The 21,271-nt window shown below is 55.1% G+C and overlaps 8 protein-coding genes across 8 annotated transcripts; 4 read left to right on the top strand and 4 right to left on the bottom strand.

The window, feature by feature from the left end:
* Positions 1-569: 569 nt before the first annotated feature.
* Positions 570-1,521, top strand: BROUX77_002470 (uncharacterized protein; the record flags this gene model as incomplete). Its single annotated transcript, XM_073747014.1, has 5 exons — positions 570-586; positions 751-818; positions 919-1,091; positions 1,161-1,267; positions 1,335-1,521. The coding sequence occupies 5 exons, from the start codon at positions 570-572 to the stop codon at positions 1,519-1,521; spliced, it is 552 nt and encodes a 183-aa protein (XP_073607552.1).
* Positions 1,522-2,008: 487 nt separating this feature from the next.
* BROUX77_002469 (uncharacterized protein) lies at positions 2,009-4,333 on the top strand (the record flags this gene model as incomplete). The annotated part of the gene is made up of 1 exon (XM_073747013.1): positions 2,009-4,333. The coding sequence occupies one exon, from the start codon at positions 2,009-2,011 to the stop codon at positions 4,331-4,333; it is 2,325 nt and encodes a 774-aa protein (XP_073607551.1).
* A 543-nt stretch (positions 4,334-4,876) lies between these two features.
* On the bottom strand, positions 4,877-7,066 carry BROUX77_002468 (uncharacterized protein; the record flags this gene model as incomplete). The annotated part of the gene is made up of 1 exon (XM_073747012.1): positions 4,877-7,066. The coding sequence occupies one exon, from the start codon at positions 7,064-7,066 to the stop codon at positions 4,877-4,879; it is 2,190 nt and encodes a 729-aa protein (XP_073607550.1).
* Positions 7,067-9,393: 2,327 nt separating this feature from the next.
* BROUX77_002467 (uncharacterized protein) lies at positions 9,394-9,921 on the bottom strand (the record flags this gene model as incomplete). The annotated part of the gene is made up of 4 exons (XM_073747010.1): positions 9,394-9,462; positions 9,555-9,629; positions 9,736-9,807; positions 9,892-9,921. 4 exons carry the CDS (start codon positions 9,919-9,921, stop codon positions 9,394-9,396), a joined length of 246 nt encoding a protein of 81 aa, XP_073607549.1.
* Positions 9,922-10,185: 264 nt separating this feature from the next.
* BROUX77_002466 (uncharacterized protein) lies at positions 10,186-11,815 on the top strand (the record flags this gene model as incomplete). The annotated part of the gene is made up of 2 exons (XM_073747009.1): positions 10,186-10,279; positions 10,407-11,815. 2 exons carry the CDS (start codon positions 10,186-10,188, stop codon positions 11,813-11,815), a joined length of 1,503 nt encoding a protein of 500 aa, XP_073607548.1.
* Positions 11,816-12,323: 508 nt separating this feature from the next.
* Positions 12,324-13,605, bottom strand: BROUX77_002465 (uncharacterized protein; the record flags this gene model as incomplete). Its single annotated transcript, XM_073747008.1, has 2 exons — positions 12,324-12,938; positions 13,015-13,605. 2 exons carry the CDS (start codon positions 13,603-13,605, stop codon positions 12,324-12,326), a joined length of 1,206 nt encoding a protein of 401 aa, XP_073607547.1.
* A 501-nt stretch (positions 13,606-14,106) lies between these two features.
* BROUX77_002464 (uncharacterized protein) lies at positions 14,107-16,315 on the bottom strand (the record flags this gene model as incomplete). The annotated part of the gene is made up of 3 exons (XM_073747007.1): positions 14,107-15,066; positions 15,128-16,071; positions 16,129-16,315. The coding sequence occupies 3 exons, from the start codon at positions 16,313-16,315 to the stop codon at positions 14,107-14,109; spliced, it is 2,091 nt and encodes a 696-aa protein (XP_073607546.1).
* Positions 16,316-18,961: 2,646 nt separating this feature from the next.
* On the top strand, positions 18,962-20,965 carry BROUX77_002463 (uncharacterized protein; the record flags this gene model as incomplete). The annotated part of the gene is made up of 4 exons (XM_073747006.1): positions 18,962-19,009; positions 19,094-19,331; positions 19,394-19,693; positions 19,761-20,965. The coding sequence occupies 4 exons, from the start codon at positions 18,962-18,964 to the stop codon at positions 20,963-20,965; spliced, it is 1,791 nt and encodes a 596-aa protein (XP_073607545.1).
* Between the last annotated feature and the right edge of the window lie 306 nt (positions 20,966-21,271).

Here is a 21,271-nt window from a genome sequence, read left to right as displayed (position 1 = left end):
CCCAACCGCTCGCAGCTACTTACCCCGCTCGCCCCTGGCGGCCCCTGTTGTCCACTGCCTCCCCCTCCCCCCCCCCCGCGCCTGGCCCTGTAGTCCAATGGCCCCATGGCCCCATGGCCCCATGGCCCCATGGCCCAGTGCTGCTTCATCTCAGGTGTAACAACAACTCGCCACGCCGACCCTGTTTGCACTGATACAACCTGTCGCAATATCACGTGTGTGGGATTGGCCTGGCCTGTGTTGTTTGGCAGCTTGCCCGGCTCCAGCTCCAGCTCCAGCTCGAACCAGGCCACCAAAAACCTCGTTTAAACAATGCCCTTCGGAACGCAGCCATGGCCCAGCCGCGAATGTCATTGGTTCATCGGTCTTACTAACGGGGTATTCTCCACACCTTGCAGATGAGCCCCTCCTTCATGAAAATTAGACCCCTCCACGCCCTACCCCGCCAGATTACTTCTACCTGCCTGGCCGCTTCGTCCGTTTCTCGTCCTCTTCTCTCTCCTGCAGTTCGCGCTCAGAAAGCTTCTCCTGTTTCTTTCACCATCCGCTCTTTCTCATCAACCAACAAAATGTCTAACGTCAAGGTGTAAGTCTTGAACTTGGGCTTGCTTAATGTTGCCTCGTAGCTGCCGCCAGCCGGCTAGCAGCTATTGTTGTGCTCCCCTCTACTTCATGCTTTGTCTTGTCCGCTGCCTGCCGGCATCGTCGTGACAAGTCTCTCATGATCCGCTGCTAACATCTCCTCTCCAGTTACTTCGACATGACCTGGGAGGGTCCCGTCCTGGACGCCAGCGGCCGCCCTACCAGCACCGTCCAGAGTAAGCCAAGCCTACGTCCCCGCCGCCGTTGACCCATTGCTGTTCCAATTAAATCCCGGCCCATGACTTTGCGTCTGCTAACCTCCAATCTCCCCAATAGCCCAGAACGGTCGCATCAACTTCAACCTGTACAACGACAAGGTCCCCAAGACTGCTGAGAACTTCCGCGCCCTCTGCACCGGCGAGAAGGAGGGCTTCGCCTACGCTGGCTCCACCTTCCACCGTATCATCCCCGAGTTTATGCTCCAGGGTGGTGACTTCACCCGTGGCAACGTAAGAATTCCCCACTCCACTCCACTCCACCTGATCGAATATTGCCGTGCTAACACACTCTCAATCCAGGGCACTGGTGGCAAGTCCATCTACGGCGAGAAGTTCGCCGATGAGAACTTCCTGATCAAGCACACCAAGCCCGGTCTGCTGTCCATGGCCAACGCTGGTCCCAACACGTAAGTACTTGGTTTATTCTCTGGCTCCAGCCTGAACCATCCATGCCTACTAACACTACCCTTGCAGCAACGGCTCCCAGTTCTTTATCACCACCGTCCCCACCTCGTGGCTGGATGGCAAGCACGTCGTCTTCGGCGAGGTTGCTGACGAGGCCTCTATGAAGGTTGTCAGAGCCATTGAGGCTACCGGCTCTTCTTCCGGCTCTGTCAAGTACAACGCCCGCCCCAAGATTGTTGCCGCTGGCCAGCTGTAAATTAGTTGATTCAATACAATGAAATAAGGACCATGGTACGACTTTACAAGCAAGCAACACATCGCTCCAAGATGTGTCTACTGTAGCATAATGCCAGTGTCCTTTCTTGTTAAAGTATCGTAACCTGGAAAGCTATAACTAAATGCTTAGGAAATTGTTTGTGTCTGTGTGACTATATTGTCGACTAATTATGATTTACGCTGAACGATTGTGAGAAACATGTGGAGCTTCCTGTAATCATGTACATTTTTACTCACCTAGCTTAGCTAGAACTGGCCAGTATGGCAGCTACTGGCCAGCTGTCAGCATCTGTCAAAGATCACACACTGTAGATACTGTCTTATCGATAAGAACACAGCGGAAAAAAAAACACCAACTCTATCACCGCAAATCTTGAATCATGATAGTGCACATGACCAGCGAAGCCTCTCAGATGCTTTAGCCTCTCAAGACCTCTTTTACACAAACCCTTTACACACCGAAAACGATGGATATTCTAAAAGTCCTATCCCGCGGCGCCAAAAAGCCGTCCAAGACTGCTCTTACAAAAGCCGGCACCGTTACTGCACTCAAGCTTCCCTCGGCTGGCACCGAGGCCAACCCGCAACTATTCCACGACGATGCCGCGTCTTCACGAAAACGCAAGCGCGCAACCGAGACGCCAGCCGAGGCGCCAAATAATAATAAAAAGAAAGTGGCTGCCGCTGCCACGAGCAGCGCCCAAGAGGACGAGGACGACGATGATCTCCCCGAGCTCGACTTCTTTGCGCCAAAGCCCGACGACGACAACGAGGCAGGAGTTATTGCCACCCAAGATAACGTGGGCAGTGACAGCGAGTCAAGCTCTGCAGACGACGGGGACGGCGAGGGGGAGGGGGAGGGGCGTGAACGGATGAGCGAAGAAGAATGCAAGAGCGTGCTGCACTCGCATCGGCTCAAAGTGATGCTTCTATCCAAGACAGCTGCAGAGCCTCGCGTAGCGCCTGCAAAGAAGAGTAAAAAGAGTAAAAAGAGCAAGGAAGTCAGCCCCCCCGAGCCGGCCAAAAAGGACGACGGCAGAAAACAGCTCTACCCCGAGCCGTTGACCTCGTTTGCAGACTTGCGCGCGACGTACCGCATCTCGCGCCGCCTGGCGGACAACATTGCCGCGCAGGCGTACAGTGTCCCGACCGAGGTGCAGATGGGCGCGCTGCCGCTGCTGGTCGATGGGCGCAAGGCGCTAGGCGCGGGCGAGCGCGCGGCGCTGGGGGCCGTGGATGTGGATGCGCCGGGACAGGGTGTGGATCTGCTGGCGGTCGCGCCGACGGGCAGTGGCAAGACGATTAGTTTCCTGATTCCGGCGATTGACGCGATGGTGCGCCGGCGCGTAAAGATGCGCCGGGATGCAGGTGGCGCCGGCGGCGACGCGGGCGAGGATGAGCTGCATGAGCTGGAGGCGGTGGTGTTGGCGCCGACGCGCGAGCTGGCATATCAGATTGTCAATGAGGCGCGGAAGCTGACGCGCGGCATGGGGCTTCGTGTGGCGATGATGAAGAAGGGCATGCGGATTGCAGCGGAGAGAGGCGCGGAGATTGAACTAGACGAGGAGGAAGAGGAGGACGACGACGACAACGACGGGGAGGAGGAAAGCGAAGATGAGAGCGAGGACGCTGGCGATGAGGAGGGCAAGCCCAAGCAGGTAACCACGGCGGACATTCTCGTTACCACGCCCATGGCGCTGCTAAACTTCCTCAGAAAAGACAGCAAAGACGGCGCGCCCATGACGCTGCCAACTGTGCGCAGCTTGGTCCTCGATGAAGCCGACGTCCTGCTCGACCAGCTCTTCCGCGAGCAAACCACAGGCGTGTGGAACGCCTGCACAAACCCGGCACTGCAGCACTCGCTGTGGTCCGCGACCATGGGCTCCAACATTGAGGAGCTGGTAACCTCGACGCTGGATGCGCGGCGCGCAGCCGTGGGCGCGCAGCCGACGCCGCTGGTGCGGCTCGTCGTCGGACTCAAGGACACGGCAGTGCCCAACATCCGGCACAAGCTAATCTTCACGGGCTCGGAGCTGGGCAAGATCTACGCGATCCGGCAGCTGCTACGGCCGGGCACGCGGACGGACGAGACGGTGTCGATCCGGCCGCCGTTCATCGTGTTCACGCAGAGCATTGAGCGCGCGGCCGCGCTGCAGGACGAGCTGCGCTACGACATCCCGCTCGAGGCCGGCGGGTCGGCGCGCATCGCGGCGCTGCACTCGGGCCTCAACGACGGGCAGCGCGCGGGCATCATGCGGCAGTTCCGCGCGGGCGAGCTGTGGATACTCATCACAACCGACGTGCTGGCGCGCGGCGTCGACTTTGCCGGCGTCAACGGCGTCGTCAACTACGACATCCCCGGCAGCAGCGCCGTGTACATCCACCGCGCGGGGCGCACGGGCCGCGCGGGCCGCGAGGGCGGCGTCGCCGTCACGCTGTGGACCAAGGACGACATCCCGTACGTCAAGATGATTGCCAATGTCATTGCCGCGAGCGACCGCCAGGCCGGCCGCGTCGGCCAGGACCTTGGCGTGCCCGCGTCGCTGTTGGCGTCGCTGCCGGCTGTCAGCAAGGCGGACAAGAAGAAGCTGCGCGAGCGCGGCGTCGAGGCGCGCAGGAGCGGAGGCGCGAGTGCCAAGATTACGACCAAGAGCGGATGGGAGCGGCAGCGCAATAATAACCGCGAGGCGGCGGTAAAGCATAGCAAACAGACTAAGAAGGACGAGAAGAAACGGAGGATGGCACACAAGACGGCACAGAATGACGAGGAGTGGGGTGGTCTTGATGATTAATGTTCGGGGGGAGGGGGTAATCGACGAGAGCAAAAAGTAACTAGATGGCATAAATAATACCGGCCTGGATAGAATCAGGGTCCTGGCATTTGTAGCACATATTTGAACACATCAATTGAGAGATGGAGATATCAAACACTCAATCCCATTGTTCTTGGTCATCTGCATAAGATGGTCTAAATAAAGGCTCACATGGCATGAAAAAAAGAGGACGTCTTTTATACAAAGTGAATAAGCAAAAGCAATCGTACATGGGATATATATAGCAACCAAGAGTGAAACACACGGAAACAGATGCCGGCGCATGCGGGGCACATGTATGAAGCAGCCGGCTCGCAGAGAAGAAGAAAGAAGAAACAAACATGCTGTAAATCAAAATGCTTCCAACCGTGGGGGACAGCCAAGGCCTCCTCGCTGTAATTGGATTGGGGAAGAAAGTATGCTGAAGGAGAAGAAGAAAAAAATATATGTGGGAAAGAAGATGAAATGGAAAATGGGGGGGGGGGGGGGGGGGGCAATGTATAAGCTGACCTAGGCCATGACTCAAATAGCAAGAAACGGTGAGCCAAAGAACCGCAGGGCCGTAGACATGTCGTGTCCCTCGCCGAGGTTCCCCAGCTTCCACAGCTCCTCCATGTGAGCCACGGCCTTTTTTGTCGTCTCGGACACCTTCATGACGCCCATGTTCTTTTCCAGCATGCGGTAGCGGTCCCGCAACTCGACGGGCGCGAGGCAGCCGGTCGCGACATAGGGCCAGGTGACGGACTGCAGAAACATGGGGCTGGGCAGCTGCTCGAGCAGGTTGAGCGTGTTAAGGACGCCGATCTGGATCGAGTTGTTGCATGGTTGCCAGCCCGAGACAACAACGTTGAGGTAGACGAGCGCGGCAGCCGCCCAGATCTGCGTGGTCAGCGGGACCAGCTCGCGCATCTTGCCAGAGTCGTCAAAGGCCTGGGCTTTCCTTCGCCCCAGCGGACAGCCAACCTGGTGGATGGGCATGACAAGCTGGGGAGTAAAGACTGTGCTGTTGGGGTCGTGGCCGAGATCATCATCACCAAGACCCTTGGAGAAGGTGTGGATATTTTGCTCAATAATTTGGGCTTGGAGAACAAGGCTCTCGACTGAAAAGGTTCCCTTGCGTTTCTCTTCCTTTTTCCAGGTGTCCAGGGCGGCAATGTGGCCAATTTGCTTGAGCATCCAGTTTTGGCATCCAATGATGTTTTCTAGCATGACGGGCGCAGGGGCCGAATACGGCGCAGTGACCGACGCTGCACAGGGAAGAAGCTGGGGCCAATAGGCCTGGAGCCGGGGGTTTCGCGCCAAGACAGTCGAGGCGACAACGTCAACGTACATGAGAACGGCGCTGAAGAAACGGAATGCAGTGAGGTCGGTGCTCATGGGGTGGAGATTGCCGGGGATGGGCTGGGAGAAGCCCTTGGTTAGGGAGGAGATGACTTCAGGCCAGTCGTCCACGCTGGGCACAAGCTGCTGGAACAAAGCAATGGCAGCATCCAAGTGCAGCTCCCAGTGTTCCATACTGCCAATAGACACATCGAACACCAGGAGTTGCATGATGCTCTCGAGGACTCTGGCGCTTTCTTGTAGATTGCCGTGAATGCCGCGGCCGTTGATGGTGGCCATGTCCTGCTGCAGCTCTTGCAGAGCCATTTCCTGGCGGTTCTGGAGTTGGTTCCATAGCTGAAGGGTGGCGTCGCTGTGGTCGGGGTTCTGGAGGTTATAGATGGCGGCAAAAAGATAGGACGAGAAGCTAGTGGCAGTGTGAAATAGTGCCTTGTTGTGTTGTAGCAAAGCGAGCAGCCAGCCTCTGCCGCCCTCGAGGATTTTGGGGCGGTAGTGGGGGAAGAGATAGGGAAATACGTAGTCCATGTAGATGACAATGAGATAGGTGGACTGGTCGTCTGGGACTGGAGGAGGCATATCGGACTGCATTTGCGGCGGTGATGACATGGAGCACTCGGACGGCTGGGTGTGCATGCCGGCGCTGAGATGTGAGGACGAGGGAGTGCTTTTGGAGCAGGGCGAATCGGTGTTGATGGGGGACCCTTCGTCTGGATCCAGCTCCATCATGGCGAGGCCGTTGGGGACCCAGTCCCGGTCGATGGGGTCTCTATTTCGGTATCTGTCGGTATGGGCGGACGGGCCGTAGCGGGACGGCGAGATGGTCGAGGCGTTGTCGCAGGAGCCAGAGCCGCGGCGGATCGGGCTGGCCATTTTGGGCGGTGGTGGCGGAGGGGCTGTCGGATGCGACGGGGGGAGGGGCGGCAGTGGCGGCAAGGACGGCAAGGGAGGGAGTGGCGGAAGTTGCTGCTGCTGTTGCTGCTGGGCGGAAGAGTGGGAGCGGTGCAGGGACGAGATGGACACGGACGACTGGTTACTGGAGCCCATGCCCAGGAAGCGGCCGCGGTAGCTGGTGGAGGTGGCCGAGCTGGGGGCATTGTCCGGGTCGGCGGCCTGCGAGCCGTTGCGGTGCTTCTTCTCGCGGCGGACACGGGCCTGGATCTTGACCTCGGCCTTGACTTGCTCGGCGCGGGCAGCCTGGCGCGGGCCGTTGTCCATCCACTCGGGCTTTTCCTCGCTGTACAGACATTTGATCTCCAGCTGGCCGCAGTTGTCGCAGACGGGCCGGCGTTCGTCGCACTTTTTGCGCCGGAGACGGCAGGTCCAGCAGCCTTCGGAGCTCCTTGTCTTAGACGGGATTAAATTTCGAAGCATTTCCGGTTCGGGCTACGGGCTACGGGCGGGGCGTGAGCGTGGGTGGATGAGCGGGCGAGTGGCTTGGCGCTGGTCGCTAGAACGGGGACGGAGACGGCAACGTGGGATGGAGCCGTGGAGCGGGAGCAAGTGTTGACGATTTGTCAGCGGAGGCTTGGGGCAAGAAATGAGGTGACGGTGCAGACAATATACGGGCAAAACAAGAGAGAAAAAGAAGCGAGAATTACCAGCAGAACAGCAGGCAAACAAGCAAAATTAACGCGAAAAAAGGGAAAGTTGAAGCAGCAAAATACAGACGTCCAGTTTCAGTGCCAAGACGGGCCTGCGCCTGCCAAAGCAGACCCTGCAGCACCAGCGTTTTGATTGGCTTCTGTAAAGGTCTCAACCAGGAGGCAGGCAGGCAGGGCTAGGGAAGAGGTACAAGGTACAAGACACAAACTGCAACACAGGCCCCCCCACTGTCTACACACTTTAGGCCTCCCCGGAGAATGAGATCAACTCCTTCTCTCCCCTTGGCACAGGCGCTCTGTGTTACAGTGCCGTAGCACTGGTCTGCTTATGTAATCTCGCATTTAGACATCGCCTGGGAGCGGGCCCTATCGGTGCAACAAAGACTTAACAACCTGAGCAAGGCCAGAGTCTCGATAGTAGCAAGGAGCCCGATCATCTGCATCTTCCGTTGTTAGCAAGGAGTAGCCAGCAGTCCTTGACTCGAGACGCATGGAACCATGTGTTAGTCTCACGAGCCCCGTTGATCCAGACCCGAGCCCGGAACCGCCTTTAGTAAATTCCGTAGGCTGCTTTTCAAGTCCTCTAGAAACAAATCGAGTCCCCCCTTCAGCACCACGGCCACTATCTTGTGGTGTGCCAGTGGCTCACGGCTGGCGAGAATCGACTAGCCGCATCTCCATGTTACCTATCAAGGCCGGTCTCGAGAACGTTCACCTATCAAGACTGGACTTGAGACAGCCTCGACTTGCCGCATCTGTCGACAAGCCCAAATCCCTTGCAGCATCCAAACTTTACCACACAGTCAGTGGCTATTCTTAGTGATCCTACTGCATACATGTGAAGCTCTATTTTACACGGGTTCCTGTCCAAACGATAAATGGGACACGATACGCATGACTGGCTCTCAAGCGAAAAGAATTGAGACCCTCGCTCCTGCAATACAGCAGAAACCTGTTCAGTTGCTCGGGAGAGCGCCTGGAAATATCATGATTTACCAAAGATAGCTCATATTACGCGTTTGAGGCGACCAGCTTCAGGATTCTTGATTTCCTGACATCGATCCTACTCTCCCTAAAGCTACGAGTCTGTTTCTCTCCTCAACCAGTCCGCGTATTGGCCCAACTAACGGCTAATTAGTGCCCAAGCCAGCAGACCCTACCTACCCTCAGACCTCGGACCTTGGCTGGCCCAGCCCACAGACGATTTTGAATAGTCAATACCCGTAACTAGCTAACCATATGCACATACCAACTTGCACCAGTACAACCCAACGTCCTGTCCCCTGCTTCACTGCCCCTCTGGCTCCTCCAACCCATCCATCCTCTTTGTCACCCATCCTGGGTTCTGGTTCTTAGGCCCGTGCGTATGGGCTCCCATTTTCATGGGTGCCCGGGGTATAGGCTCTAGCCCAGCCCTGTCTAATGGGTTGAGCACCCTAGCCAAAGTCAAAGGCCTCGATCGCCTCTTGTTGCTGTTCTGTGCTCTTCTACAGCTTTCCGTGGCTCCTGGAGCAGCTCTTGTCTCATGTGCTCGTCTTAGTTCTCCTTTGTCTCCAGACAACAGCCCTTCCGTCCCACGAGGCCGGTTTTATCTATTAGGGTCTGACAGCTGGCTTCCTTGCCATGGAACGCTGGAGAAGCTTGGCTTTGGCGGACTAGATCTTGGGGTTTTTTGATCTCTCTGCTCCGCCCGGTACAGTTAGCCACATGGCTCCAAAGGCATGCTTGTCTGTGCCTTTGGTCACCCCAGGTCCTGTATCACACACTCAATCTATCGCTCATGGCATTCTGATCACATGGCAAACAACTTGGATACATGCTGCAAAGAAGAGAACGAAGCGCCTAATACATGAAAACCCTCACTTCCAAGGGCAAAGGAGGCCGGGAAAAGACAACAAAACAAGGACATCTACAGGAACATGAAAAGAAGAAATCAAAGAACAGATTTGCACAGCAGAAGAACCCCTTCAACCCGTCATCTCCTTCCAAGACATCACTCAGTCTCCCACGAAGGAAGAGAACGCAGGCCTGTTGTTGGGATCGGGTCTCATAACACCCTTTTTTGCTGTCGTTTGAAAGATTCGTTCAGTTGCCTCGTCATCTGCGATCGTCACCGCCAATCCGCTCCAGCGCCTCGAGCATGATGACAGAGTTGCCGCGAATAGCCTAGATATCCATCATCGGGTTAGCTTTGGTTCCTGTTCAAGTTCCCTCCGTCCTTCCGGGGAGAAACAGAATGTCGGCGCTTGGGTTCATACCACCATGCCGAGGGGCACCTTCTGGCCGCCCTCCTTCTCCTCAAACGCCTCGTCCAGCACTATGTTCAGAAAGACCTGCATCACACCGAGATCGGGTTAGCCCATGGCACGCTTGAATCGCCTATTTGCATCCAAGCCTCTTGGGGCCTCCAAGGACTGCTTGAATTCAGCAGTAACATACATCGTATCCGCGTAAAACACCAACGACGTTGCGGCTTCCGTTGAGTTGGACAAAGAGTCTCTTGTCAAGGTACTATCCAAGAACACCTAGTTAGTATGCAAGTCGCAAAGCTGCCGGCACCGGCTCAAGCATATAGAAGAACCCCCATGACTGTACCTTCTTCAATTCGGGCTGCGCGGGGGCCATTGTGAATCGTTTTATTTCGTAATGCGCAAAGCGGCGTGATGGTGAGGCGGGAATAGACAAGGCTGAGACTTCCGCAGCTCCCAAATCACCAATCTGCGCAAGGCAGACCAACCCAAAAATTCAGTCACGTGCCGATAAGATAAGACTTTGCGATGTACGTAGTTACCCTGGGCTGGAACTTAGAACTACAGCGAGCGCAATCAATCGAATCTTTGACTCGCAGCTTTTTTAATCAAACATAACAAGCTGCATTATTCTTTCGCCATGTCGTCGTTTGGATTTAAGAGAAAAGCGCGTGTCATCAAGACCGGCCATGCCCACGAGGAGGAGGAAAATATCCCAGACCAAGATGAACCAGGTAAGTTTCCCAACCCACAGCAGCAAGCTTGACAACCCGACTTCTTCAAGTGCGCACCAGCTGATGACTTTTCTGTAGCGAGCGCTGTGCTAACATGAAGTGATTTTTCTGCTCTGTTCAAATGCAGAGCAGCCTGTCTTCAAGGCCGTCCGAAAGCCGAACCGACAGTCTGGCTTACGTAAGAACACCGCTGCGACGATAGATTCTGGCGTCACCACCTCAAAATCACCCACCGACTCGGCCAACAGCAACACGCCCGAGCCCAGCGACCAAAACGAAGACGGCGGCCCTACTGTAGTGCGTCCTGCAGTCAACCGCCAAGGCTCTGCGAAATCCAAGCGACGACCGAAAAGCTCACGCTTGTCCTTTACCAGAGCCGCCGGAGATGACGAAGGTGACGAGAACGATGGGCCTGCAGTCGTTGCGATAACCAAAAAGAACACACTGAGTGCACGCGCACAAGAAAATAGTGCAATGCGCCGCAATGTCGCATTGAAAGGGCTTCCTGTCCGGTCCATAGAGGCCGATGAGGACCGGCCCATCTACAGCAAGGAATATCTCGAAGAGCTTCAGAACTCAACACCCGCAACACCACAGAACATTTCACTACAAAGCTCCTCATTAGATGGCGACGCCATGGACCTCGATGTGGAGGAACTGGAAGGCGCGCTTATTGTGAACACTGAAGACGTCCAACCACCGATAGAAACCAAAATCCTGACTGAAACCGAGATCCGCGAGCGGAAAGAACGGCGCGCACGTTTGGCGCAGGAAGCAGAGAACGGCAGCGATAGCGAGCGAGACGTCATACGGATGGACGAGGATTCCGACGGCAACGACGGCTCGATGCTCGCGGCTCTCAGAGCACGTAAAAAGCAAAAGGACACTCGCCTCGTGCGCGAAGACGAAGACCTCGGCGAGGGCTTTGACGAGTTTGTCGAAGACGGTGGCATTGCACTCGGTCGAAAAGCCGAGCGCGAGGCGCAGCGGCGACGCAAGCGCGAGATTGCCGACATTATCAATGCCGCCGAGGGCAACTCGGCCGATGAATCGTCCGACGACGAAGCCGAGCGCCGCATTGCCTTTGAGATTGCCCAGTCGCGCGCCGGCATGGAGGGGCTTGAGAAGCCGGCGCAGAGCGCCGCTGACCGCGATCAGGCGTTGCTGCAGGCCCCGCCGCGCCTGGCGCCCATCCCGACGCTGGACGTGTGCGCGGCAAGCCTCAAGGAGCAGCTGGCGGCGATGCGCCGTGAGTTGGCCCTCAAAAGCCAGCAGGTGGCAGACTTGCGGCGGGAGCAGCAGGAGGTTAACGCTCGCAAGGAAGAGGTGCAGACGCTGCTTGATGAAGCGGGACTCAAGTACCAGGCTGCGCTAGGACAGATTTCAGAGCCCAAGGAGAATACGGACGGCAATAACACGGACACCCTTGAAGATGGGGGGATGCCCATGAAGCAGATTGCGCTTGGACAAGCGCCAGCGCCCTTTACCATAGAAAGAGGTCTGGAGAACATGGCGGATGCTCATCCAGGGCAGTAGAGGCACGTAGAAGTCCATGGTTATTTGTAGCATGGCTTGATGAGCAAGAACGAGTAAAATACATGATTGAACCTACGGCAAAAACAGATAGAAACGAAAGTGATGTATATAGACGCATAAACTCTAAAGCGAATAGAAAGAAGCACTGAAGGGCAATGAAACGAACAAGAAAACAGACACAACAGCATACGGATAAACATGGATCACGACCAAAAGACCCAGTGGCGATGAAAAGCCCAGGGATCATTACATAATGAATCTCGTTCAAGCAAAAAGGACGCCTTCCCAAAATAAAAGAGAAAAAGGAAAAAAAGAAACAATGGTAACAAAGTAAGGACGACATCGCTGCCATCGTCACGGCAAATGGTATGAGATCCTCGAGGAAACGGCAGCACACGCCTGTCTTACCATCATGCAAGCCTGCACCAGTCTCATGATGCTTCGCCCAGCAGCATGAGAGACAGGACACACCAGAGACTACCAGCAAAATGGCCTCGTCGGGCACTCCTTACTTCTTGGCCACGCCAGCGCCAATGACGCCGGGCAGCGGCTCCTCGCCGACCTGGAACAACAGGCTGATGGAAAAGGCCAAGACACCGACCATAACGATGGTGAAGCCGACAAACAGGGCAAACGGCGTGCTGTAGTCAATCTTCTCGCACGCCTTGCCTGCGTGGCCCGTGGTCGACCGCTTGCCGCTGTCCGAGACGCGCACGCAGCTGCACACAAAGCACGCGTCGCTCGACGAGTCCTTGCCCCAGCGGTTGACGCACATGCCCTGGCCGCTGCACGACTTGGTGCTGCTCTCGCACGACTCGGCGTCCTTGAAGCACTCGGGAATGTCCTTGGTCGAGACGAACAGGCCGCTGGCCGGTAGTTTGGCTGTGGTGCCGGCGGTGCTAGGCGTCTTGGGTGACTCGTTTGTCGGCTGGATCTTCTCGGTCATGACAGCTTCGGCGGCCTGGCGGCGGCGAAGCTCGGTGGAGGCGTTGCCCCAGTTGTTGAGCTTGGAAGCGCGGGTGGATTCGGGGAAGAAGACGAGGACGGATTCCATCTCGCCGCTAGAAGCAAGGCTTGCCAGCTTGGGGATAACGCTCTGGAGAGTCGAGAGGAGGGTGTCGTCCTAAATGGAGAAAATCACAACCTTGTTAATACGCTATTCTCTGCCCGCGGAGGGCGGTGACGAAATCAAGACTTACCTTCTTGGCATCAAAGCGCACCAGGGACGAAGTTTCCTGCCAGCAGGTCGCTGACAGCGGGTTCACGGCCTCGTTCAGCGGGCATTGCTTGCCGCGGCCGGCGGCTGGGTGCTCGCGGATCAGCGCCGAGTGGGCCATGGACGACGGCGGGTCAGCCACAGAGAAGGCAGCCTGCAGTCCAGCAGCCTGAGCCGTCTGTTCAATCTCGGCATCGGATAATCCCTCAATCAGCACGACCAGCTGCGACGCATCCAGCTGCATGCCGGCCGGCTGGCCATCAGCAGCACCCGCACCGCGGACAGCCGGCTCGCCAAACAGCGGCTTGGGCGCGCGGCCAAAGGCGTTAATAGCCGCAATGGCGGCCTCGCGCGACGCCTCGTCGATGCCATCGCTGAGGAAGACATTGGGCGTGTTGAGGCGCTGCTCCAGAATCAGGCGCGCCGTCTGCACGCTGACGGCCGGCGTGTCCTGCGAGGCCGCTCCCGACGACGCCGGGTGCGGATGCTGCTGCAGGATATAGGCCGGGGCGCCAGAGAGTGCGGCCGAGGCAGTGCTCAGCAGAGCAACAAGAGTTGACACGGAGGACCGCATCGTGGGTGAAGCGTGATGTGGTGGTGGTGGTGGTTTCGGTTGTTGGAAGAACGGATGAGGTTCGGCGGGCGGAGGGACGCGGATTCGGTGCGCGGAACTCGGGATCGCGGTGGTTGCGTTTGCGTACAGGGAGAGAAACAGGCTCGAAAATGCCACTATCACGCAGAGAAAAAAATAGCCACAGGCCAAAACGACTTGGTTCACGTCAACAAAGCGGCAGAGAAACTGAACTGCGAGGCTCGCTCGAATGCGGCTTTTCTTGGTGCTCAGCAGCTCTTGTGGGTCCGCTGGTCTTTTTTGCTGTAATTGGCTCTAGGGTCTGCAACCCTTGTGGCCTCAGCGACTGCGCCACGAGCAACGACCACCTCTCCGTTCATTTGTACAAGTACACAGCCTTTATTCTTACACTATCTGCCAGGTCAGATAACTACAACTACCGCCTGTAGTAAACACTATACTAATACAATCACCCAATACAAAAAACCTGCATAAGCCCCAAGCTCAAGCAGTGGCCCTGCGTCGCTGGAGATGGTATGTTTTCAGCTCAGCATCGGTGATCTTGCTGGGGCTCTTTGCAAACATGTCCTCGCCCTTCATGTTCTTGGGGAACGGAATCACATCTCTGATGGACGGCGTATCGGTCAGCAGTGCTGAAAGTCTGTCAAAGCCAAAGGCAAAGCCTGCATGGGGCGGGCAGCCCGACTTGAGCGCACTAATCAAATGAGAGAACTCGGCGATGCCCTCCGGTTTCATCTTGAGAATGTCACGCATGACAAACTCTTGGATCTCGGCGACGTGGATACGCCTACTACCGCCTCCAAGTTCGGTGCCGTTGAGCACAAGGTCGTAGTGGTCAGCTTTGGCACGCAGCGGCTCCGTAAATAGGAGCTCAAAGTCCTCTTCGGCCAGCGGCGCAGTGAAGGGATGGTGGGTGGATGAAAAGCCAGCCGAGCCGCCCTGGCCCGGAGCATCGTCTTTCTCAGAGGGCGTGAACAGGGGAAAGTGGGTAACCCAGAGGAAGTGGAATGCATCAGGCTTTTGAATGAGCCCCTTCTCAACAGCGGCATTCCACAATAGAGATCTGATGTCTCCCATTGGTATCGAGCCACCCTGGAAAGGCTTATCCTCGCGAGCTTGGAAGAGCACAACATCTCCAGGCTCAAGGTCGTTCAGCCCAGTGTCGGGGCTAGTCTGGCTCATGATGGAATCCAGGCCACCGGGGCCCAATGACGAGAAACCGCACATTGGCAGACGGGGATTGTGAATAATGGCCGTAGGGGCGCCGGCGTTGTTACTCTTGTACTCGGCGGGTAGATTCTCTAGGAAGTCATAGACAAACCTGCGGATCTCCTCTTTGTCGCCATTGTCGAAACGCAGAACCCAGGCATCAACAACGGGGTCTTTGAGATCCGAAACCATGCTGGTGAACTCGGAGCTAACAAGAGTTTCAATCTGAGCAATCTAAGAAAAAGTCAGATACGGTTTCCTAGGTTCCATCAGGAAAACATCAACTGGGCTTTACCTTGTTGGGGATGCGCAGGTCGGGCTTGTCAATACCATACCATTGCATGCATTCTTGATATGTAAGTCGCGGGAAGGCCTCGTCAGGCATCGCCTGCACGTTTTCTGCTCGCTCTGTGTAGTCCGAGCCTTTGAGCACCGGGATCATGGCGCCTTCCATGTCAATACGCACAAACTTTTGCTCCATCTCTTTCCAGACGCCACGAACCATGGTCTCGATATCAGACATGACGTCGCCGCCCGTCGCAAAAGCCTTTTCCATGTCAAACTGGGTAAACTCGGGCTGGCGGTCGGCACGCAGATCCTCATCTCGGAAGCACCGAGCAAACTGCCTGTAGCCGCGCACGCCCGATGCCATCAGCACCTGCTTGTACTGCTGCGGGCTCTGGGGTAGGGCATACACCTTGCCCTTTGTACGAGTCGGCACAAGGAATTCTCGCGCGCCTTCAGGGGTCGACTTGAAAAGCATTGGTGTCTCAATGTCTGTGTACCCAAGCTGGTCTGCCTGTTTTCCGAGCTCGTTCTTTAGCCAGGAGCGGAACTGAAGACGGCGGCCATATTCGGGTTGGAAGCGCAACTGCAGATGGCGGGACTGCGGCGGGAATTTGACACCCTTGGAGACAATGATGCTCTTGTCAAAGGGGTTAAGACAGTGTATCGACTGCAGCTGTAGCTCCTTGGTGTCTGGTTTGCCGTTCACACCGGGCTTGGAGATAAGGAGGCCGGTGACTGAAACGGAGCTGTGGGCAGGGATGCGTTTGAGCTCGGCGTGACAGTCAAAGCCCTTCTGGGCAACAACAGATATACTCATGCCATGACTGACAGTGAGGTCGGCAAATGTGACATTTGGCGTGTCACGGCGTTTGCCAATAAATCCACTAATGGTGACGGGATTTTGGGTGTCAGACTTCAGCATGCTGAGTTCAGATGCTTTGGGTAGGTTGACTGGATATGTTGTCAGCAAAGTTAAACATAGGGATTTTGTGAGTTGAAGTCACATACAAAGGGACTTGTACTCTGACCGCAGACGTTGGCGAGATGCATCACTCGCGGCCTGGTCAAACCGCGCAGCCGTCCCGGAGACGCATCTGATATGCGAAAGAGGGACGATAGGGTGTAAATGGCTCAGCGATGATCGCACAGTCGCTGCTGTTGGGGTCGCTCGCAGATAGAGCCGTCGTGGCATCATGATTAGACGGTGTGTGGCACTGAGAGGCTAAGATACTCGGTGGATCACGACGTGCAAAGCTCGGGTGAGCTTGAAAGCTGCTGACAATTTGACGATGGAGGTCGCAGAAATTAGGGTTAAATATACGATGGGTCTGGCAGCTGGCAGACAGTCGAGCCATAGTGGAGCATCGAAAATAGTTTAAAAGCTCTGTCGCGGTCGCGATGTTCTTGAAATTCTTTTCTTTCCTCTTCATCCCTTCCAATTCAAATAAATGTGAGTACTAACCTGCCGTTACGTCTTGCTTTTTTCGCCTAGTTCTCTTGCTAACTTGACCTTTTTACAGATGATGAAAGCCTGGTGTAGTAGATGACAAGATCCTGCATACCAGATCTTCGGTAACCCTCCCTTTGGGGCTTCAGTGGTTTAAGTTGAGACGGATGACGGGCATCGTGATATGTGCGTCCAGCACACCGACCTTGTTACACATGGACGCGAAGAAAGGCAACTCTGATTCATTTTGATAAACGGAAGTTTCTCCCAAGGTAGGTCATGGTTTCAGGCCCGATGACTGCATCCGAGTGGCTGTAGCCGTCACCCTCCGACAGAAAAGATGGCGCTCGACTGGCCCTGGAACCGGGCTGCAGGTAGTTGTCGAGTTGAGCCACATTTAAATAGCATTGTAAACTAGATAGTCTGGAAATATGAAGATCTTTTCGTTTGAAACAAAACTGGCATGGTTCGCGCTGAAACCTGGAGATGTGCTCGCCAAGCTGACACTTGGTGATGAAAAAAAAAAAAAAAAAAACTTTTGGAGTAGAGTGGAGCCAGTGACAAGACAAACAAAACGTGGTGGCACAACCGGACAGACAAGACTGGGGCTCATTGGACCAGTCAGAGGCATGGAATCACAAGGCCAGCCAAGCGTCGGCATGACTACACAGGACAAGTCGAGTTATGCCAGCCAGTGAAAAAAGAGAAAAGAAAAATGGAGAAAAAATATTTTTGTGCTCGCAGTGCCTGGAATGATGTCGTCACAGGCTCTCATGTCAGGCGCTGGCCGTTGCTCGTTGGCCGTTGCTTGAGGAACCCCAAAAAGCAACACAGGCGAAGGCCGTGGAAAAGCGCAAGAAAAAGACAAAGAGCACGCCTGGAGACTGACGCGTTCCTACCCGGAGCGAAGTGCGCGTGCATGAGGGTGTGCACATTGTTGGAGAGCGAGGTGGTCAGCCGGCTGTAGAATTTTTCATCTGCTTCTCTTCCGCTTCTGCTGCATCATTGATTGCATCGTGAATCGCGACGAGGACAAGACGCAGGGCTGAAGAACTCGTGTGTTATCATTAACTTCTTGCATGTTGATTGGTGATACACCACACACACACACACTCTCTCTCTCTCTCTCTCTTTCTCAGACCCTTACTCTCGCCTCGCCGCACCACTCGTCTGTCACGTCCGCCGGCAGAAATCAAATCCAAATCCCCCCGCTCCTGGGCCGCCCTCCTCACCACACATCAACTCGAAACTTGCAGCAAGAGTCGAGACCACAACAGCTGCCAGGCCTGGCCTCCTCTGCAATTGTCCGTCCTCTGCGCTAGTCTGCCAAGGCCGCCGTTGCATTTAATGCCGTTGGGCTCGAATCCACACCGCGCAACTAACTATACACTACTTACATAACTACAGATAGTTGCTACAGATCCTTGGACACCCCGGCCACCCAGCATCTCTTACGCCAAAGGCCCTGTCAAGATCTTATCATCCACCCATTGTGCCATAATAGCCGGATCTACCTTCACTTCAGTCCTTCTTCTTCCTGCTTCTCTAACCTCTGTTGATCTACCATCCTTAGCACAGCTCTCGACTGCCGCCAGTCAAGCCAGTCCGCCTCTCTCTCACTGGCCGTCTGCCTGTTTGCCTGCATCTGTGCCCGTGCTTCTCGACCCAATATCTTGCTCCGTCTCCCCTCTCTGCACTTTTTTATTCGCCTCTTATTTTCTCGTGACGCCTCCGCTGCTCCTCTCTGCCAGTGCCTCTCGTTGATGGCCGTTTCTGCCTTCCCCCCACCCGCACTTGTGTATTTTGCTCATTGGCTGTCTGCTGGCTGTACGGCTTTGCTTTGCCTGTGCCATCTTCGCCCTTCCTTGAGTCTAACTTGCTGATCTGACCTTGCTTGGTCCATTTTAACATCCCAGCAAGCCTCTTATTGTCCTCGTCTTTTCCCGTCCTTCAGCAGACAGGCGAGCTTCGGGATACAGTCTTCATTTGAGCTGCATCCTTTTATACTGCCCACCATTTCCGACTGCCCTGTTCGTATCGCTCGCCCAGCCTCGAATTCCACCCAAAGTCTCTCATAAACTAGTCTTTTGTTTTCTGCTTGCTTGCTTCTTTTTGCTCTGCAACACACGGCTCGACCCTTCTCTCCAACAGTGGTGCTCAGGTCATCGGCTCCCACATTCCACCTTAATTGCCTCTGAAACGGCCCCTGAAAGCCTTTCCTGATACAAAATAGTTGCTTCTAATACCGCCGAGCTTTGAAGCTACTGCTGGCGACGTTACAACCGAAAAAAGTCTACACTCAACGGGCTTTTGCTTCTACATTACATCACGATAGCCCAAACCAGACAGCTGGTAAACCATCTTCTCCCGCCCCGTCAGCTTGCTTCTTTTGCGATGGCTAGTTCCTTCGAAAAGTCCGTCAAAGGCGCTACCAAGATCAAGGTACGAAAGAACTGAAACCCGTTGTTTGGAATTGAAAAAGCATCGTGCTTTGTTCTTGTTGCTATAAACTAACAATCTATACAGGCGGCGCCTCCCAAGACCAAATACATCGAGCATATCCTCCTCGCCACCCATTCCGGGGAAGCCGGTGTTGGTGAAGTCTTCCGAACCTTGACAGTGCGTCTCCGCGAAACGACATGGACCATTGTCATCAAGAGCTTGATCACCATCCACTTCATGATAAGAGAAGGCCAAGTCGACATGACTTTGGCCTACCTGTCGCGCCACAGGAATCTTCTCATCACGAGTCCTTATAACGATGGTATGTCCCTGATGTTTCTTGTGACACCCACCACAACTATACTCACACATCTTCCTCTACAGGTCACTCTCATGGCCGCACCATCCGCCATTATGCCCATTATCTTTCCGAGCGAGCGCGATCATTTCGCGAGACCAAGATTGATTGGGTGCGATGCAAAGAGCCTCGTCTCGAGAAGCTCTCCGTAGACAAGGGTCTTTTGCGTGAAACTGAGAGCGTTCAAGCCCAGCTTGCTGCACTGCTAGAATGCCAAGTAATGGACGACGAGCACGATGAAATCAACATCACCATCTTTCGCCTCCTCATTTTGGATCTACTGGCGCTTTTTCAGGCCGTCAACCTCGGCATGATCAACATTCTTGGTATGTTATTTTGCTCCCAACTGCTTTTACTACTGGATCTAATCTAACTCGTCTTGATGCCTGATAGGTTGCTTTTTCGAAATGTCCAAAACCGATGCCGAGCGAGCCCTTGAGATATACCGCCTCTTCGTTGAACAGACCGATCTTGTAGTCGGATACTTGGGCGTTGCCCGTCAGTACGAGCACTTCACCAGAGTGGAGGTGCCGAAGCTGAAGCACGCTCCTGTACATCTTGGTCGACAGCTTGAAGAGTATCTGAAGGATCCCGACTTCGAAATTCACCGCCGCCAATACATTGCCGAGCAGGCAAACAAGAAAAACCGCCCCAACAAGAGCGGTACCAACTCTGCCCCGTCAAGATCGCCCGAAACTGCCAACATGCCCGACTTTAATAGACCAAAGACATCGGCCGGTCCCGCGACTGTGAAGCCTGTGGCTCAACAAGCCCCTGCATTGCCCACACAAAATCTCATCGACCTTTTCGACTCAATTGATACGAACCCGACAGTACAGGCTATTCCCCAGGCAAATGTTGCAGCACCACAGATGCAGATGGCGGTTACTGGATTCCCGGCTCAGTCTACTGCATTTGCCCAAAATGGCATGATGTTCCAGTCTACTGGTGCTGCGCCCAACCAGTTTCAACCTCAAGGGTTTGCAGCCCCCGCCAATCTCCCCATGGCTACCGGCGCTGGTTTTGGTGGCTTCACCCCCCAGCCTCAGCCTCAGATTCCACAAATCCCCCAGGCCTACCAAACCACTGGAATGCCGTCATTACAAACTGGTACCTCTCCATTTGGTCAGCAGCTTCAGCAGCAACACACCATGCAGTTCCCGCAACAGCAGCAGCCACCTGCACCGCTGGTTCCTATGGCTACTGGTACAAACCCTTTTAGACAGTCTATGATGCCGCCGGCGCCATCCAGCCCAAAGTCTACTAATCCCTTCGCACGGAATCAGCTTAATAGCCAGCCGACGGGTGGTGTTTCTCTGAACCCTACTGGAATGACCACCGGTGGGTTTGGGGGGCCTCTGTCGCACCAGACACCGGCAGCTACAGGTACTAATCCTTTTGCAAAGCCTGTGAACATGCTGGCTCCTCAGCAGACGTCAATGCAGACAGGCCTCACGCCGCAAGCCACTGGAAGCACAAATCCGTTCCGGCAGTCGATGATGCCCCAGGCTACGGGCTGGCATCAGCCGCAAGCTACCATAGGAGGTGGCTTAGACCACTTGGGTACTATTCCCGTATTCCCGCGTCATGGCCAGTAGCCATGCTAATCGTGGAAGAAAACGACAAGCCAACAGGTGTGCCTAACCATGTAGAAAGGCTTGTGACTTATAGCAGCTGCCGAGTCAAGAGGTTGATGCGGGCCTAATACGTCTTTTTTGGACTGCAAGAGCCCCTCTTCCTCAACGCATGCTTCTGTCGGACTTGTTCATGCACCCAAAGGCACGGTCCTATTTTCATATTTTTTTTCTTGGGCTATTGTCATTTATTACCTCGTTTGTTTTCTTATTCCGTTTGGGTTTTACTTTTTCTTTTTCTTTCTTTTTGATTTCCCCTGACGAGTTGGG

Source organism: Berkeleyomyces rouxiae, assembly GCF_048999995.1.
Source record: "Berkeleyomyces rouxiae strain 22BRR77 chromosome Unknown BrBRR77_ptg000002l, whole genome shotgun sequence".
NCBI classification, from domain to species: Eukaryota; Fungi; Ascomycota; class Sordariomycetes; order Microascales; family Ceratocystidaceae; genus Berkeleyomyces; species Berkeleyomyces rouxiae.
The sequence above is the reverse complement of the archived record's forward strand: the minus strand, read 5'-3'. Positions and strand labels throughout refer to the sequence as shown.